The sequence below is a fragment of the Trichechus manatus genome, unplaced genomic scaffold, assembly GCF_000243295.1.
Source record: "Trichechus manatus latirostris isolate Lorelei unplaced genomic scaffold, TriManLat1.0 scaffold00038, whole genome shotgun sequence".
Classification (NCBI taxonomy): Eukaryota; Metazoa; Chordata; class Mammalia; order Sirenia; family Trichechidae; genus Trichechus; species Trichechus manatus.
The window spans coordinates 8,094,932-8,109,727 of NW_004443974.1; the positions used below are offsets into that span (position 1 = coordinate 8,094,932).

The 14,796-nt window shown below is 41.0% G+C and overlaps 1 protein-coding gene across 1 annotated transcript in view; it reads right to left on the reverse strand.

The window, feature by feature from the left end:
• Positions 1 to 14,796, reverse strand: part of DENND1A (DENN domain containing 1A) — a 545,605-nt gene that overhangs the window by 301,355 nt on the left and 229,454 nt on the right. Inside the window, exon 4 of the mRNA XM_004375649.1 lies at positions 2,150 to 2,219. Coding sequence (XP_004375706.1) covers positions 2,150 to 2,219 — 70 coding nt within the window. The remainder of the gene's footprint in view (positions 1 to 2,149; positions 2,220 to 14,796) is intronic.

A 14,796-nucleotide genomic window follows, 5' to 3' on the forward strand; every position in this document is an offset into this window, starting at 1 on the left:
GACACTAGGTGTGCAGAGGACACTTAGTAAACAAATTCAACCCATGATGACTTTTTTTTTTTTTTTCCTGGAAGAAAAATACCACTGGTTAAATGGAGCAACTGAAAATCAGGAGGGAGGGAAAAAAGCAAGAAGAGAAAACATTTCCTTGCAAGGAAGCCAGAGCCTCAAGTAAATGAGAGGAAAGCTGGGCTCATTTTAGGAAGATTTAATGAAATATTAATATTTATTGTGGGATAAAAAAGAGTTTGGGACCAAATGAGATGGGAAGCACTAAGTAACACAGGTTACTATACTGCAGGACTTCCCAGATCTTATATTACATGAATCCTAAGGAGACAAATATAAAATATAGCTCTTTTACACCCACCCCCCCAACAATACTTAGCTATGGTACCTTTTTTTATAGAACATTTCTTAGAACTAATGCTCTTTAGAAAAAATGGCATCAGGAGAAGTTTCTCTAATATTTAATAATAATGGATCACTTGATGAAAAAATTTGGGCCATTTACAAAAAAAGAAATGTTAGAAGTTACATATATGGTCAAATATTTAATTCATTAATAATCAAAGAAATGCCATCAGAACAGTGAGACTTTTTACCTGTCAAATAAGCAACGAATTCTATAAATGATACTGGAGAGAGTATTGTGACCCAGGTACTCTCATACATTGCTGGTAGAGGACATCCTTTAAGAAAACAGTACAATTCTTTTGGAAAGCAGTTTAGCAAATGTTTTAAAAATGCTTTTATCTGTTGACCTTACAATGTCCCATCTGGGATTTTTTTCTTTAGGAAATAATTCAAAAGGAATAAAATGCTTTATGCTCAGAGATGTTATGGATTTATGTCTTATAATAGCAAAAAAAAAAAAAAAGCCTAAATGATAAAAATTCCCAACAACAGAAAAATGCTTCAGTAAATCAAGGTATGTGATAAAATGTTACGTAGTCTTGAAGAACACTTATAACATTTTTAATAGCATGGGGGTAGTGGCTCTGTTATAATGGTACCTGGAAAATATGGGCTACAAAAGTCTAAATGCAGCTTCAGTTGGCCTTTGGCATCCATAAAGGATAATTTAGCATACCGTTTTCTTCCAAAAGTACAGTTAGGTATAGCTTAACTTTTAAAGTAACTTTCAGACTGTGATAAAAATGACTATAAGTAAAGCACAACCAAGCCTTATTGAAATGGGAACTTGGGATAGCTGGGTAGGTCACTTGCCAGTGAAATGTCTTACTTGCAAACCCCAGCTCTGCAGTATGACATGAGGAATTCAAATACGCACCTCAGCAAAATTTTAATTCAACATATGTCAAGAACTTTCAAGGTACTGCTTGGGAATATTAGAAACAGTAAATATTAACTTTGTGAATGCTAAGGGTCTGTTATGGATTGAACTGTGTCCCCCAAAAATGTGTGTCAACCTGGCTAGTCTATAATTCCCATTATTGTGTGATTGTCCACCATTTTGTCGTCTGATGTGATTTTCCTGTGTGTTGTAAATCCTGCCTCTATGATGTTAATAAAGCAGGACTCAATCTACAAGGTTAGATTGTATCTTGAGTCAATCTCTTTTGAGATATAAAAGAGAGAAGTGAGCAGAAAGATAGGGGGACCTCATACCACTAAGAGGGCAGTGCCAGAAGCAGAGTGCCTCCTTTGGACCTGGGGTTCCTGCACTGAGAAGCAACTAGACCAGAGGAAGACTGATGGGGACCTTTCCCCAGAACCAACAGAGAGAAAGAGAAAGGCTTTCCCTAGAGCTGGTGCCCTAAATTTGGATTTCTAACCTCCTAAACTGTGAAAGAATAAATTTCTCTTTGTTAAAGTCATCCACTTGTGGTATTTCTGTTATAGCAGCACTAGATAACTAAGACAGGGTCTATTTATTATTTACTTAACTTGAAGAAAAAATAAAGGAAGAAAATATCCCCAAATCCTAGCAATATTTATTTTAGGAAGGGGTCTAAGGGGCAGATTAGGAGTGATTTTCTTTTCCTTCCTACTATTTTCTAATTTCTCAAACATTCTTAATTACCTTTTTGGTAAACTTTTTGGTGACATATACGGCATGCTTTACTTTTATAATTATAAAAAGTAAATTAACATTTGCTTGTTAAAATGAATAAAAGGCAAATACCTGTCCTTTTGTCGTGTAATCTGCCAAGATGTTGAGTAGCTTATAAAAGACTTCGAACCAGGGGAGATAGCTGGGGGAAGAAGAAGGAACACACAAAATATTAGTATGCAGGTCAAAAAATTTAACCAGGAGCTAATTCAAGACTGGTACATTTCAGCTTTTTGCTATATCATGAAGAGTCTTCCTGTCAGAGACTGTGCTGGAAACACAGACTGGAAAAATGCTAATTATTTATGATATTTTAAAAAATTGCCTGTGAGGACATCTATGTCAATTGGCATAAAAAACCTTATTAAGAAAATGTTCTGCATCCTACTTTGGTGAGTGGCGTCTGGGGTCTTAAAAGCTTGCAAGCAGCAATCTAAGATGCATCAATTCGTCCCAACCACTTGGAGTAAAGGAGAACGAAAAACACCAAAGACACAAGGGAAGTATTGGCCCAAGAGACAGAATGGGCCACATAAACCACAGACTTCATCAGCCTGAGACCAGAAGAACTAGATGGTGCCCGGCTACCACCAGTGAACATCCTGACAGGGAACACAACAGAGAGTCCCTGATGGAGCAGTAGAATGATGGGATGCAGAACTCAAATTCTAGTAAGAAGACCAGACTTAATGGTCTAAGACTGGAGGCGCCCCGGAAAGCATGGCCCCTGGTCTCTCCATCATCCCAGAACTAAAATAATTTCCGAGGCAAACTCTTCAGACAGGGATTGGACTGGACTGTGGGACATAAAGTGGTACTTGTGAAGAATGTGCCTCTTAGACAAGTAGATACAAGAGACCAAAGGGGCGGCTTCTGTCCAGAGGTGAGAGGGGAAGGCAGAGAGAGTTAGGAGCTGGTTGAATGTTCATGGGGAATCAAGGGCGGAGGGGAGGAGTATGCTGTCGCAGAATGGGGTGAGCAGTTGGGGTCTCATAACAATGTATGTTAAAAAAAAAAAAAAGTTCTGTATGGGAGACTAACTTGAAATGTAAACTTCATTTAATTACAACAATGAAAAAAAAACATGCCTGTGAAAGGGGGACGATTCAATGTCCATTATAAATTATTCCCATGCCTCAGAGCTAGAACAGACTGATAGAGAAGAAATTCAAAATAGACTCTGCAATCAAGAACCATCCCTGAATAGCCCCCCCGGATCTCCCACCACACCTTCCCTTGCCAGGAAAGCTTCAAGTTTCTCATGACTGGACACACACAGCCACACACACAGCACTTGCACTGCTGGCGCATGCAAGGTATCCCTGAAGGCCCCACAAGCCCAAAACCATTCATGTGGTTGCATCAAGTGTTCCACCTATAATGCACCCCTTCAATACTGACTGCAGGATGAACTCTTAACCCTTTGTCTCCACTGCCCTCTGTCAGATCCTGTTCACCGCTCCCTTTAACTCCAACAACAGTCTGGCTGATGACCTTACCCCTGTAGTCCACCCTCTGTATGGCCCTTAGAATGGTCTTTCTAAAATGCAAATCAAGTTACGCTCTGGATTAAATTCCTGCAGTGATGTCCCATCACTACAGGATCAAGTCCACACTTACAGTGGCATTCGAGGTTCTTCACAATCAGGCCCCTGACCATCTCTCTAGCTGTCCTCTCTCTATTCCCCTCTATGTGTATTGCTCTCATTGTAGCCACCCTGCACACACTTGCTCCTTTTATCCTTCTGACTTTCAATCTAGTCTAATTGATTTCTACTCATCCTCCCGACAATCCTCCATTTCTTAACCTTCCCCACCCATAGCTCATGTGCCTCAAATCCCACTTTTCTGGGCTGCCCTGGTCAGTGCATACTTCTGTTATAACATTCCACCCATGATGTAGCACTCAATGGCACATCTGTCTTCCCAACAGACTGTGCAGAAACTGAGAGGAAGGGTCACATCTTTCTTTGCTTCGTCTTCCCAAGCACAAAGCTTGGCACACCATCAGTACTCAGTGTGTACTGAACAAATAAAATAAAACAAAGACTAACAGCAAACGTACACTAGTACTATAGAATTGTTGCTGAAACCAAGAAGTTTGTCACTTAATTGAAATGACTTTGTTCTCTATAAGAAACTTTCCCAAAGCTACATGAAATACACATGAGAAAAATGTGGCTGTGCCAAGTGCTTGCCGTCCTAATCACGCCTGCCTTGCTGAGCTAACAGCATCCATTACTGATAGAGCTGGACACGATTTCGAGCTCTGATGGTGTATGACTACTACATCCTTCGACAGAGAGGGAAATCAGCACCCTGTACAGATTACCAGCTGTACCACTAAGGGTAATAAATGAAGTGAAAAGCAACAGAGGAGACAGATAAAGTGCACAGTCCGCTATCAATACCGTCTGTCTGAAGTCAACATATGCTACTGTAAAATTTAAGTAGCTTATCAAAATATACTGATAAGCAACTTAACTTTTCACTTCTATGACAGTATTATCACTTATGTTAATATGTTTCAATCAGCTCTGGCAGCTGCATATTGACTATTACAGAGCAAATGACTGCTGCCACTTTACTCAGTATTTACTTTGGCAGAGCAATGTAAACATTCAAGAGGGATTAGAGAGGAGATAAGTTTCTCCCTTCCTATTCTGTTAAATAAACCTCAGCCGAGTTAAAAGCCATTATAGTAGGAACAAGAAACCCCCTTAGAAGAAAACTCTTGCACAGATTAGAGGACACTTAGTAAACAAATTTAACCAAGGATTACAATTGTTTTTTTTTTTTCCACCATAGAAGAAAAATACCACTGGTTAAATGCAGCAACTGAAAGTCAGGAGGGACGGAAAAAAAGCAAGACAAAATATTTCTCTGCAAGGAAGCCAGAGCCTCAACTAAATGAGAGAAAAGCTAGACTCATTTTAGGAATACTTGATGAAGTGAACTGGGGAAGGCTGGATTCTCTGATAATTTAGCAAACAGTTCTGGGGTTGGACAACTAGGTTCAACTGACCGAAATATCTTGGGCACAGAGCCTCAGCATCCTCACCTGCTGTGGTAAGGGCTGCCTGACCCACAGCAAACAGTGCTGGGTTCTCACACTCAGCCTCACTGAGTCAATTCTTTTTGGCCACGCTGAGCACAACCATCAACCATGGGAGGGTTTGTAGTTTCCCTGGAAATTAGCCATTTCTTTCTCTCTCTGGCCTGACCAGACACAACTGTTCCCCACATGTTGTCCCCTGTGCACTGACAGATGAATGTCTAGTGATGGCAGTGTTAAGATTTTGAAACCAAAACCCAGCTGTCTTCTTCTTCAAAGGGTCCTTGTTTTCCCCTGTTGGGAGGCCAGGGTTCACAGCTGAACTTTATCCAGTGGCGTTTCCTGTACTGCTTCATTAGTGCGGGCACAACAGCTTCGTGCTGCCTGCTACGCGGCAGGTGAGGATATGGAGACCCTCCACTCCATTTTGTGCTTGTCTGTCATCGTTCGGTAAACAATACTTCCCAATCTAGGGGCAGGAAACAAACACGCCATTACGCTGTTCCTCCCTGGACATCTAACGGAGCTCAAAACATCCTGGTCCTACTCCGCTTGCTACCTTCGCGCAATCACTTGAGTCCTCACTGCTGAGTATCACTATATGGTGGGCTCAGTCCAAGGCTGGAGCCAACATGACAAATAACAAATAGCCCCTGCATTCAAGAAGGCCATGGTCCTAGTCAGGCAGAGATGCATATACAACTAAGAGTAATAATTTAGGTGGGGGAAGCTGGGAATTTTTCCCAGGTGCTCCAGTTAGCGTAAGTTTTTCAATTCATTTATGAAAATATAATGAAGCATTATTCTGAAACAATTAGCAGGGACTTGGTTGGTCAAAACAGGAAAAGGCTGCTTCCCAAGCATTGGCCTGGATCTGAGCTTCTCTCACCAAACTGTGGCTCAGGTAACTTTTTTCCAGGGTCTGCCCTCGTTCCCATGCCTGACAGTCACACTGAGGGGCTTTTGTTTTGTGTGAGGCAATACAAAGTTTTAAACTTACGAAGAGCACAAGCAGCATCAGCACTGTTCCTACCCATGAGGCCTCACTGCCACAAGGCTCTTGTACCTTATGCAGGGTCAGGCTCTAAAAGGAGGGCAGGAGGTAAAAACAGTCCATCGTCAAAATTACCCTTAAAAAGCCCTTCAGTTGTCCCAAAAGGACAGCAGACATGGTTTGTGTAGACACAAAGTAGTTGGCCTGAGTTTAGTGGACATGCTGAAATCAAAAAATGTACACAGTATATTTAAATCTGTCAGCTTAGTGAGCTGCTCATGCTCGAGATGAACTCAGGAACTGACCAGCTGAAGAACTGAGGATTCACTTTTCTCATCTCGCTCCACTAAATGGACTGTCAGGATAATCACCATCACTGTTTTGTGTGTGCGTACACACATGTATGACTGACCTTGAGTAAGTTAAGTGTGTGTAGGATGGGATTCTACTTCAGTGCCATAAGTATTATATCAGAAAACCACTACAAATTTTAAAAAGCTCTTCCACTTCCCTTCCTCAATAATTCAGTTCAAAGCCATTAGATAAGCGTCTCTGGAATGGTGAGTTTAAGTCTAGGAAAAGTGAGATGGAATAGGGTCTTTCAGTTTTCACTGGCAACTTTCTACTGCCTGAGATCTCCTGAAATTCCATCCTGGATACTCTAAGAGCAGTAACCCTTCTTTTCTCGCTTCCTCTCAGCAGATTTTGCCAATCATTGGATGGTAATGTATCCCCTGGTTAAGGCTGTTTGGCATTCAGTATGTAAAATTTTAATACTAAAAAACAAAAACCAACCCCAAAGCAAACCTATTTTAAAAAGCAGAGCAGCATGGCATATGCTGAGGAGAACACAGACTTGAGTCAAGTAACTCTGGGTTAAATCTCAGCTCTGCTACTTACTGGCTGTGACACCTTGGGAAACTCACTTCATCTCTCAAAGACCCAGTTTCCTCTTCCATGAAAAGATACATACCACCTAACTTATGTAACTGATGTATATACAAACACCTAACCCTATGCCGGAGCCCTGGTGGCACAGTGGTTAAGAGCTATGGCTGCTAACTAAAGGGTCAGCAGTTTGAAGGCATCAGCCACTCCTTGGAAACCCTATGGGGTGGTGCCACTCTGCCCTATAAGGTCACTATGAGTCAGAATCGACTCGACGGCAACAGGTTTTTTGTTTTTTTTTTTTAACCCTATGTCAAGTCCCTGGGTGGTGCAAACAGTTAAGTGCTCATCTGCTAACCAAAAGGTTGATGGTTCAAGTCCACCAAGAGGCACCTCAAAAGAAAGCCCTGGTAATCTACTTCCAAAAAAATCAGCCATTGAAAACACTATGGAGCACAATTCTACTCGGACACACAGGTGGTCACCATGAGTCCCAGTCGACCTAATGGCAACTGTTTTTTTAACTCTGTGCATGGAACACTCTTCCTGCCTGGCTTTGGGAAACTCTCTTTGGCCCCTGTTGCCTGGGTGAGAGGCTCCTCCAGCACTCTGAATTGAGTTCCTCATTCCCTGTGACCACTGACTGGATAGGAAAGCACAAGTTGTTATAAGAGGAAAATATTCACCACTGACATGACCACATAAAATAATTAGTCCTCATTCAGCCCTCCTTGTTTGACCTAGCAACTATCCCTGCTCCTCTGTCAGTATGTATTGGTTGGTCAAAAATCCACAATTAAATGCAAATTGACCACAAAGTAGAACTACAAGTCCTGCAAAGGATGTAGTATTTCATGAAGTCCGTGTTAGAGATGCCAGATACCTGCTCAGAGTTGAGGCAAAGTCACCAACAAATGAAGACTTGGCAGCCTGAGACCAGTTAACAAGAAGAGAAAAATCAAGAAAAACAAGGATGGCAACACAATAGTGACTTCAAAAGAAAATTATTTCAATATCAAAGGATTAAGAAAGGCCCTTGGGAAATTGATGGAGTCCTCAAATACTTTTGGGAAAACGACTCCTTTTATGATTATGCTGTGAAAGTCAAACATGAAGTGTTATTATGTCCAAAAAATTATAACCTCCCCGCAAAAACCACTTGAGTCATTATTTGTTCTTTCTAAGAATTAATGCATTCCTGAAATTAAAGGCTAAATTTTTTAAAATTTATTTTCAAATTTTTAGTTCCTTTTTTTTTTTCTAAATAAAATTCTAAAGTTTTCCCTATTTTTACTATGAAATTTTGGTTCCCATTTAAATAGATGCATTTAATCCCCAGAATGCGAAGACCTCCTGTGCTTATCCTATATTAAGACTTACCAGAGTTTGTAATATGTGCTTTTTTGTCTTCTCCATTAGTGTCAACTCCATGAGAGCAAGGATTTTGACTGTGTATTGACTTTTTAATTCCTAGTGTGTGCCTGGTACATGTTAGACATTCAATAAATCACAGCTTCTCCTGACAGATGCAACTCATCTCTACAGTTTCTATGAAGGCATTATCTCTACAGCTACAGAGTAACTGTCGGCCAGCTCTTGTGGGAGGACAGGGCTCCAAATTTAGCAGGCAGAACTATGGTTAGGAAAATGACCCAGGACAAAAAGTGGTCCCTGCCAACGAACTGCTGGAGTCTACGACAAACAATTAGAATTGTTGCAGTTATGTGTCATCAAGTCAGCTCTGACTCATAGCGACCCTATGTACAACCGAACAAAACACCGTCCAGTCCTGTGCCATCCTCACAACTGTTATGCTGGAGCCCATTGTTGCAGCCACTGTGTCAATCCACCTCATTGAGGGTCTTCCTGTTTTTCGGTGACCCTTTACTTTACCAAGCATGATGTCCTTCTCCAGGGACTGATCCCACCTGATAAGATGTCCAAAGTACTAGAGACAAAGTCTCGCCATCCTTGCTTCTAAGGAGCATTCTGGCTATACTTCTTCCAAGACAGATTTGTTCGTTCTTTGGGCAGTCCATGACATATTCAATATTCTTCGCCATCACCATAATTCAAAGGCATCAGTTCTTCTTGGGTTTTCCTTATTCATTGTCCAGCTTTCACATGCTTATGGGCAATTGAAAACACCATGGCTTGGGTCAGGTGCATTTTAGTCCTCAAAGTGATATCTTTGGTTTTTAACATTTTAAAGAGGTCTTTTGCAGCAGATTTGCCCAATGTAATGTGTCGTTTGATTTCCTGACTGCTGCTTCCATGGGCGTTGACTGTGAAATCCCTTACAACTTTAGTATTTTCTCCATTTATCATGATGTTGCCTATTGGTCCAGTTGTGAGGATTTTTGTTTTATGTTGAGGTATAATCCATACTGAAGGCTGTAGTCTTTGATCTTCATCAGTAAGGGCTTTAAGTCCTCTTCACTTCCAGCAAGTAGGTTGTGTCATCTGCATATCTCAGGTTGTTAATGAGTTTTCCTCCAATCCTGATGCCTAGTTCTTCTTCATGTAGTACCGCTTCTCGGATTATTTGCTCAGCATACAGATTAAGTCTGGTGAAAGAATACAACTCTGACACACACCTTTCTTGACTTTAAATCACGTGTAGTCCTTTGTTCTGTTCGAATGACTGCCTCTTGGTCGATGTACAGGTTCCTCATGAGCACAATTAAGTGTTCTGGAATTCCCACTCTTTGCAATGTTATCCAATACAGGAAAACATCTTTCTGGTATTCTCTGCTTTCAGCCAAGATCCATCTGACATCAGCAATGATATCCCTTGTTCCATGTCTGCTTATGAATCCAGCTTGAATTTCTGGCAGTTCCCTGATGAAGTACTCCTGTAACTGCTTTTGAATTATCTTTAGCAAAATTTTACTTGTGTGTGATACTAATATATTATTTGATAATTTATGCATTCTGACAAGCAATTAGAATACAGCAAGCAAATATTCAAAGCAAATCAAGACATACCCACAAACTCAAGATTTCTTCCACTTGTCCATCCCCCCAACACGACTAAACTCCACCATCTACTTTTTGTTCCTACTTAGGTGCTGTGGGAAACTGTCACAAAACCAGGCTGATTATTTTCATATAACATAGTAATTTTTCAAGTACAAATTGCTCAAGAATCCTCTAATTTATCAGTAAGTCAGGCCCCATGTTCCCTGCAGAGTTGGCTACAAACTTTTTTCCCTCTTCTCCCTACCCTAAACTTTTCAACCTACTCTTCAGAAGATACTCTTTTCTCCAAACTTACTAAAGAGAAAGGCCCTCTAACATAAGCTTTCCTCTCTTCCACTCCTCCACTTCTCATCCCTTCTCCTTTACCTCTTAACCGGAGGTAGAAAATAGGGAAGATCCTAGATCCCAACTACACTGCCTTCTATAAGATGTATCTTCTTCCCCCATTATACTCAGTCAACAAGCATTCCCACCTTCAAACACAATAAAAACCACCCATGTGGTGTTCTCTCTTAACTTGTTACCTTTCCTTCCCTTTCCCTTCTTTTAAATGTCTCCAAAGAAAGCCCAGTTCTTCACTTTTTCTACACATTCTCCCTTAGTAATCACATCCAATTTCATGGCTTCAGTTTTTACAAATGACTCCTCAATCTACCACCCTGGATCATATCTGCCCCTAAGACCTAGCCTTGCATTTCCAACCCCCACCTGGAGGTGGATGGAAAAGTATCCAACTCAAATATCTCCTTTCTCATCCATCTCAAATTAAAGTATCTAAAATTACTAAGTCAGAATGTCTACCCCTCAACATTCCTCTTTGCTGTTCACGGCTCTACCATCCTCCCAGGTCTTTAGGCTCAAATTCTCGCATGGTCTTTGACTTCTTCCTCTAATCACTTGTCAAGCCATATCAGTTTTCTTCTGTAATCTCTGCCATCTCTCTCCTTCCTTTCATTCCCCCACTTCTTCCATTGGTCAAGTGTGCACTGCCTATCACCTAAATGACTGCAGCATCCTCCTATGTCACCTTCCAATGCAGCCTTCACACTAGTGCCTGATTAACTGTATAATGTGTAGTATGAGCATTTCACTCTTCAGCTCAAATGGCTCCCCCCAAACTCCTTGGCCTGACATTCAAAGCTTTCCACCTGGTCCCAATCTTCCTTTCCAGCCTTAAATTGCACACTCGCCACTCATAATTACCATAAATACTTGTGCTGCATGCCTTCAGCCCTTTGTTCACACAGGAAGTTCCTCCACTTGAATGTCATTCTACCACCTTTCAATAGCCACATTCTATCTTCCAAGTTCTTCCTTGAGTGCCTTTTCCTCCTCCATGAATTCTTCCCTTCTCTGAATTCTCAGCAATTTTTCTGTCTCTCACTGGATCTTATTACTTTTCTCACCTAGTAGTTATGTATACATGTCTCCTTTCTCCTATTAAATAGTGAGCTCTTGAGAGCAGGGTCCAGGTCTGACTTATCCTTGAATTCTCTACAGTAAACAGCACATGTCTCACACATGGCAGAGGGCCACTAATATCTGAAGGGCAGAAGAAGAACATCAGGGAGCTACCTATGAAGGTCATCCTGAGTCTCGCACAGGAGGGTATCCTTTCACACCTATCATGACTGACTTCTACAGAGTGGAGATAATAATATAACTTCATGACCTCAGCAAGAAAGGATCTTTAATATACCGGACATCAAAATGTTACCTATATTCTAAAGGCCAATATTAACATTGCTAGATTTTACCGATTCAGACTTTAGATGTAGACTAAATCTACCAAGAGCAAAAATGAATTCCCTGGTAAGGGGAAACCTTTCATTCATTCAGCTAGCCAGGAGAGGTCCACAGCATCCCTCCTGTATACCACATATGCCAAACGTTGGGGATACAAAGATGCACAAGCAAACAGCCCCCACAGAGCTCGCCTACCACAGAGCCCACAACACACACTTCTACGAAGTTTCTATTCAACTCAGGAAATTACTTCTGAATTTCCAGCTTTAAAGAAGAAAGCTCCCTCAACATTAGTCAGGATAGGTAGACATAAAGAACAAAGAGAAGTACATGAAAAATAAGAAAATTGAAACATGTCAAACCCAAATTTCTCCTTCAAGATAGAGTAGCCTGCAAGAGCTGGAGAACTAGGTGTGCTGGTCTATAGTTTTCAAACCACAGCATCAGCGCCGATACATACACATTCCTCCCCATGGGAAAAGCACATCATCTCTTCCTGGGCTAATCACACAAAGCTTCAATGAACATTTCACTGGAATTCAAAATCGAGGCAATGTTTACAGTCCAAATATCACACATTTCCAGATCATTCATTTGTCTAATGTTGCAATCAATCACCCATCTATTCACACACTCCTCCACATTTAAGATCTAACATGGTGTTGAAGCCCTGGTGGTGTAGTGGTTAAGAGCTCGTCTGCTAACCCAAAAGTTGGCAGTTCCAATCCATGAGCTGCTCCTTGGAAACCCTAGGGAGCAATTCTACTCTGTCCCATAAGGTCGCTATGAGTCGGAATCGACTCCACATCAAAGAGTTTGTTTTTTTTTTTTGTTGTTGTTTGTTTGTTTAATATGGTGTTGGTGAAGAATACTGAATATACCATAGACTGCCAGAAGGAAAAACAACTCTGTCTTGGAAGAAGTACAGCCAGAATGCTCCTTAGAAGCAAGAATGGCAAGACTTTGTCTCATATACTTTGGACATGTTATCAGGATGGACCAGTCCCTGAGGAAGGACATCATGCTTGGTAAAGTAGCGGGTTAGCGAAAAAAAAGGAAGACCCTCAATGAGATGACTGACACAGTGGCTGCAACAATGGGCTCAAGCATAACAACGATGGTGAGGATGGCGCAGGATCGAGCAGTGTTTCGTTCTGTTGTACATAGGGTCATTATGACTTGGAATCGACTCGTAAACAACAATATGTGCCTGGCTCTCTGCCAGGGGCGGGGAGGTCCCAGGTCCCAGCATTTGGGGAGCTCATGGTCTAATGAGGGAAGCAGACACACAGACAAATGTCAGCAGTACTGGGTCAATGCTATGATAGAGGTTCACTAAGGGAACAGAGGGGAGGTTCAGGATAGGCCTCCCAGAGGAAGTGACACTCCACTAGTCAACTTTACATTGACTTCTAAGTCAGGAGACCCACCTGGCTTCAAGCATCAGCTCTGTCACTTACTAGCTGTGGCCTCAGCCATGTCCTTCCCAACCCAATCTGTGAAATGGAGATATAACATCTACCTTCATGTGTCTGTGGTAACAATGACACAAATATCAAACACACCTACCACTGAGCCTGGAACAGAGAAAACATTCAGTTTTTCCCTGATAAAACCACACCCCTACTGCCAATAAGACTAAAAGACAAAGGAAACAAATAATAGAAAAAACAACCCTCTTTGGGAGATCAGAGACAGTCTCACTTAATCTGAGCATTCTGCTTTGCTCACAGCTGCTAATCTCAAATTGCAAATTGATTATGGTATCTAGTTAAGCTCAAGGATCTCTGATTTATGCCCATAATTAACATCCCATTGTGATACCTATTATATCCATGCAGGAAAAAAAAAATATTGTATGTACTGAATGAGCAGAAATATTAATTTACATCAAGAAAAAACACCAAAAACTCCCATAAAACATCTGTGTTTATATAAATCTACCCAAACATGCACTTGGATTTGATTTTGGAAATAAGGCTCTTTTCTCTCTTGATGGATATTCAATAATTGTTGCTTTCAGAGAGCGGATTTGCTGTGTTCTCTTCTGTGACAGTATTAACTGTGATTAAGGGAGATTGCTCAGGAGGAAAGCACGGAGGCACTTTTCTGTTATCACTGGTGAAGTGTTGTTAACATAAGATCTGTGGAGTAATGACACCTGCACTGACAATTCAGTGTAATTCTCAAATATTTTCCATTGAGCCCAGAGAGGGCTAGCACATAGGCCTTTCATCATTTTCCTAAGAGAGTTTATGAAGCTGCCACTCCTGTATTCACAAACCTGCAAGTTTTTTCCCCATTCAGAGCATCTTACTTTATGGCTTAAATTATTACTGTAATATAATGTAATGGATTAGTGAGGTGTTAACCAAGGTCCACCCTACTGAAGCTTTCACAGCCTAAGAGAGAAATATGCTATCACTACTGTGAGAAAACACGACAAAGAAATGGCTTCACAAGAAGTCCTGCCCTACTTTCAGAAATAAGAACAAAATTAATTACCCCATTGAGACGCCGTCCAATATTATTCTCATTTTAGAGGCAGGGAGCTAATGGGGGAGAGGGAAAAGCATTTATCAAGGGTTAGGTGCTTTGAAATATTAATTTCACAACAAATCTGTAAGATGAATTATCATCCCATTTTACAGGTGAGAAAACTGAGTCTCAGAAAACGAAGTGAGTTCCCTAGGATGACACTGCTAATAAAAGCACAGGTAGGCCAAAAAACTAGCCCAGTATGATTTCTAAGTCCTACTCACACCACACAACACACTATTAGTTGTACAATATGATCAAGTATAGTGATCAATCCTAAGACTGGGATCTGAACTTGTTACCTTAAAGTTCTCACTATAATGGCCTGATAAAATGAAAGCCTGCCTCCAAAAGCCCCTCAGCTCTGAGTGTTCTGAGCAATCCAACTTTGGCTGCCTCCCAACAATTCAGTGTGTTTTCTTACTTTGCCAACTCCAGGGACACTAGTCATGTGTCAGCTCTTTATTGCTTTAGAAATTAGTATATACATTATATGCAGAAACACAAATATAAATA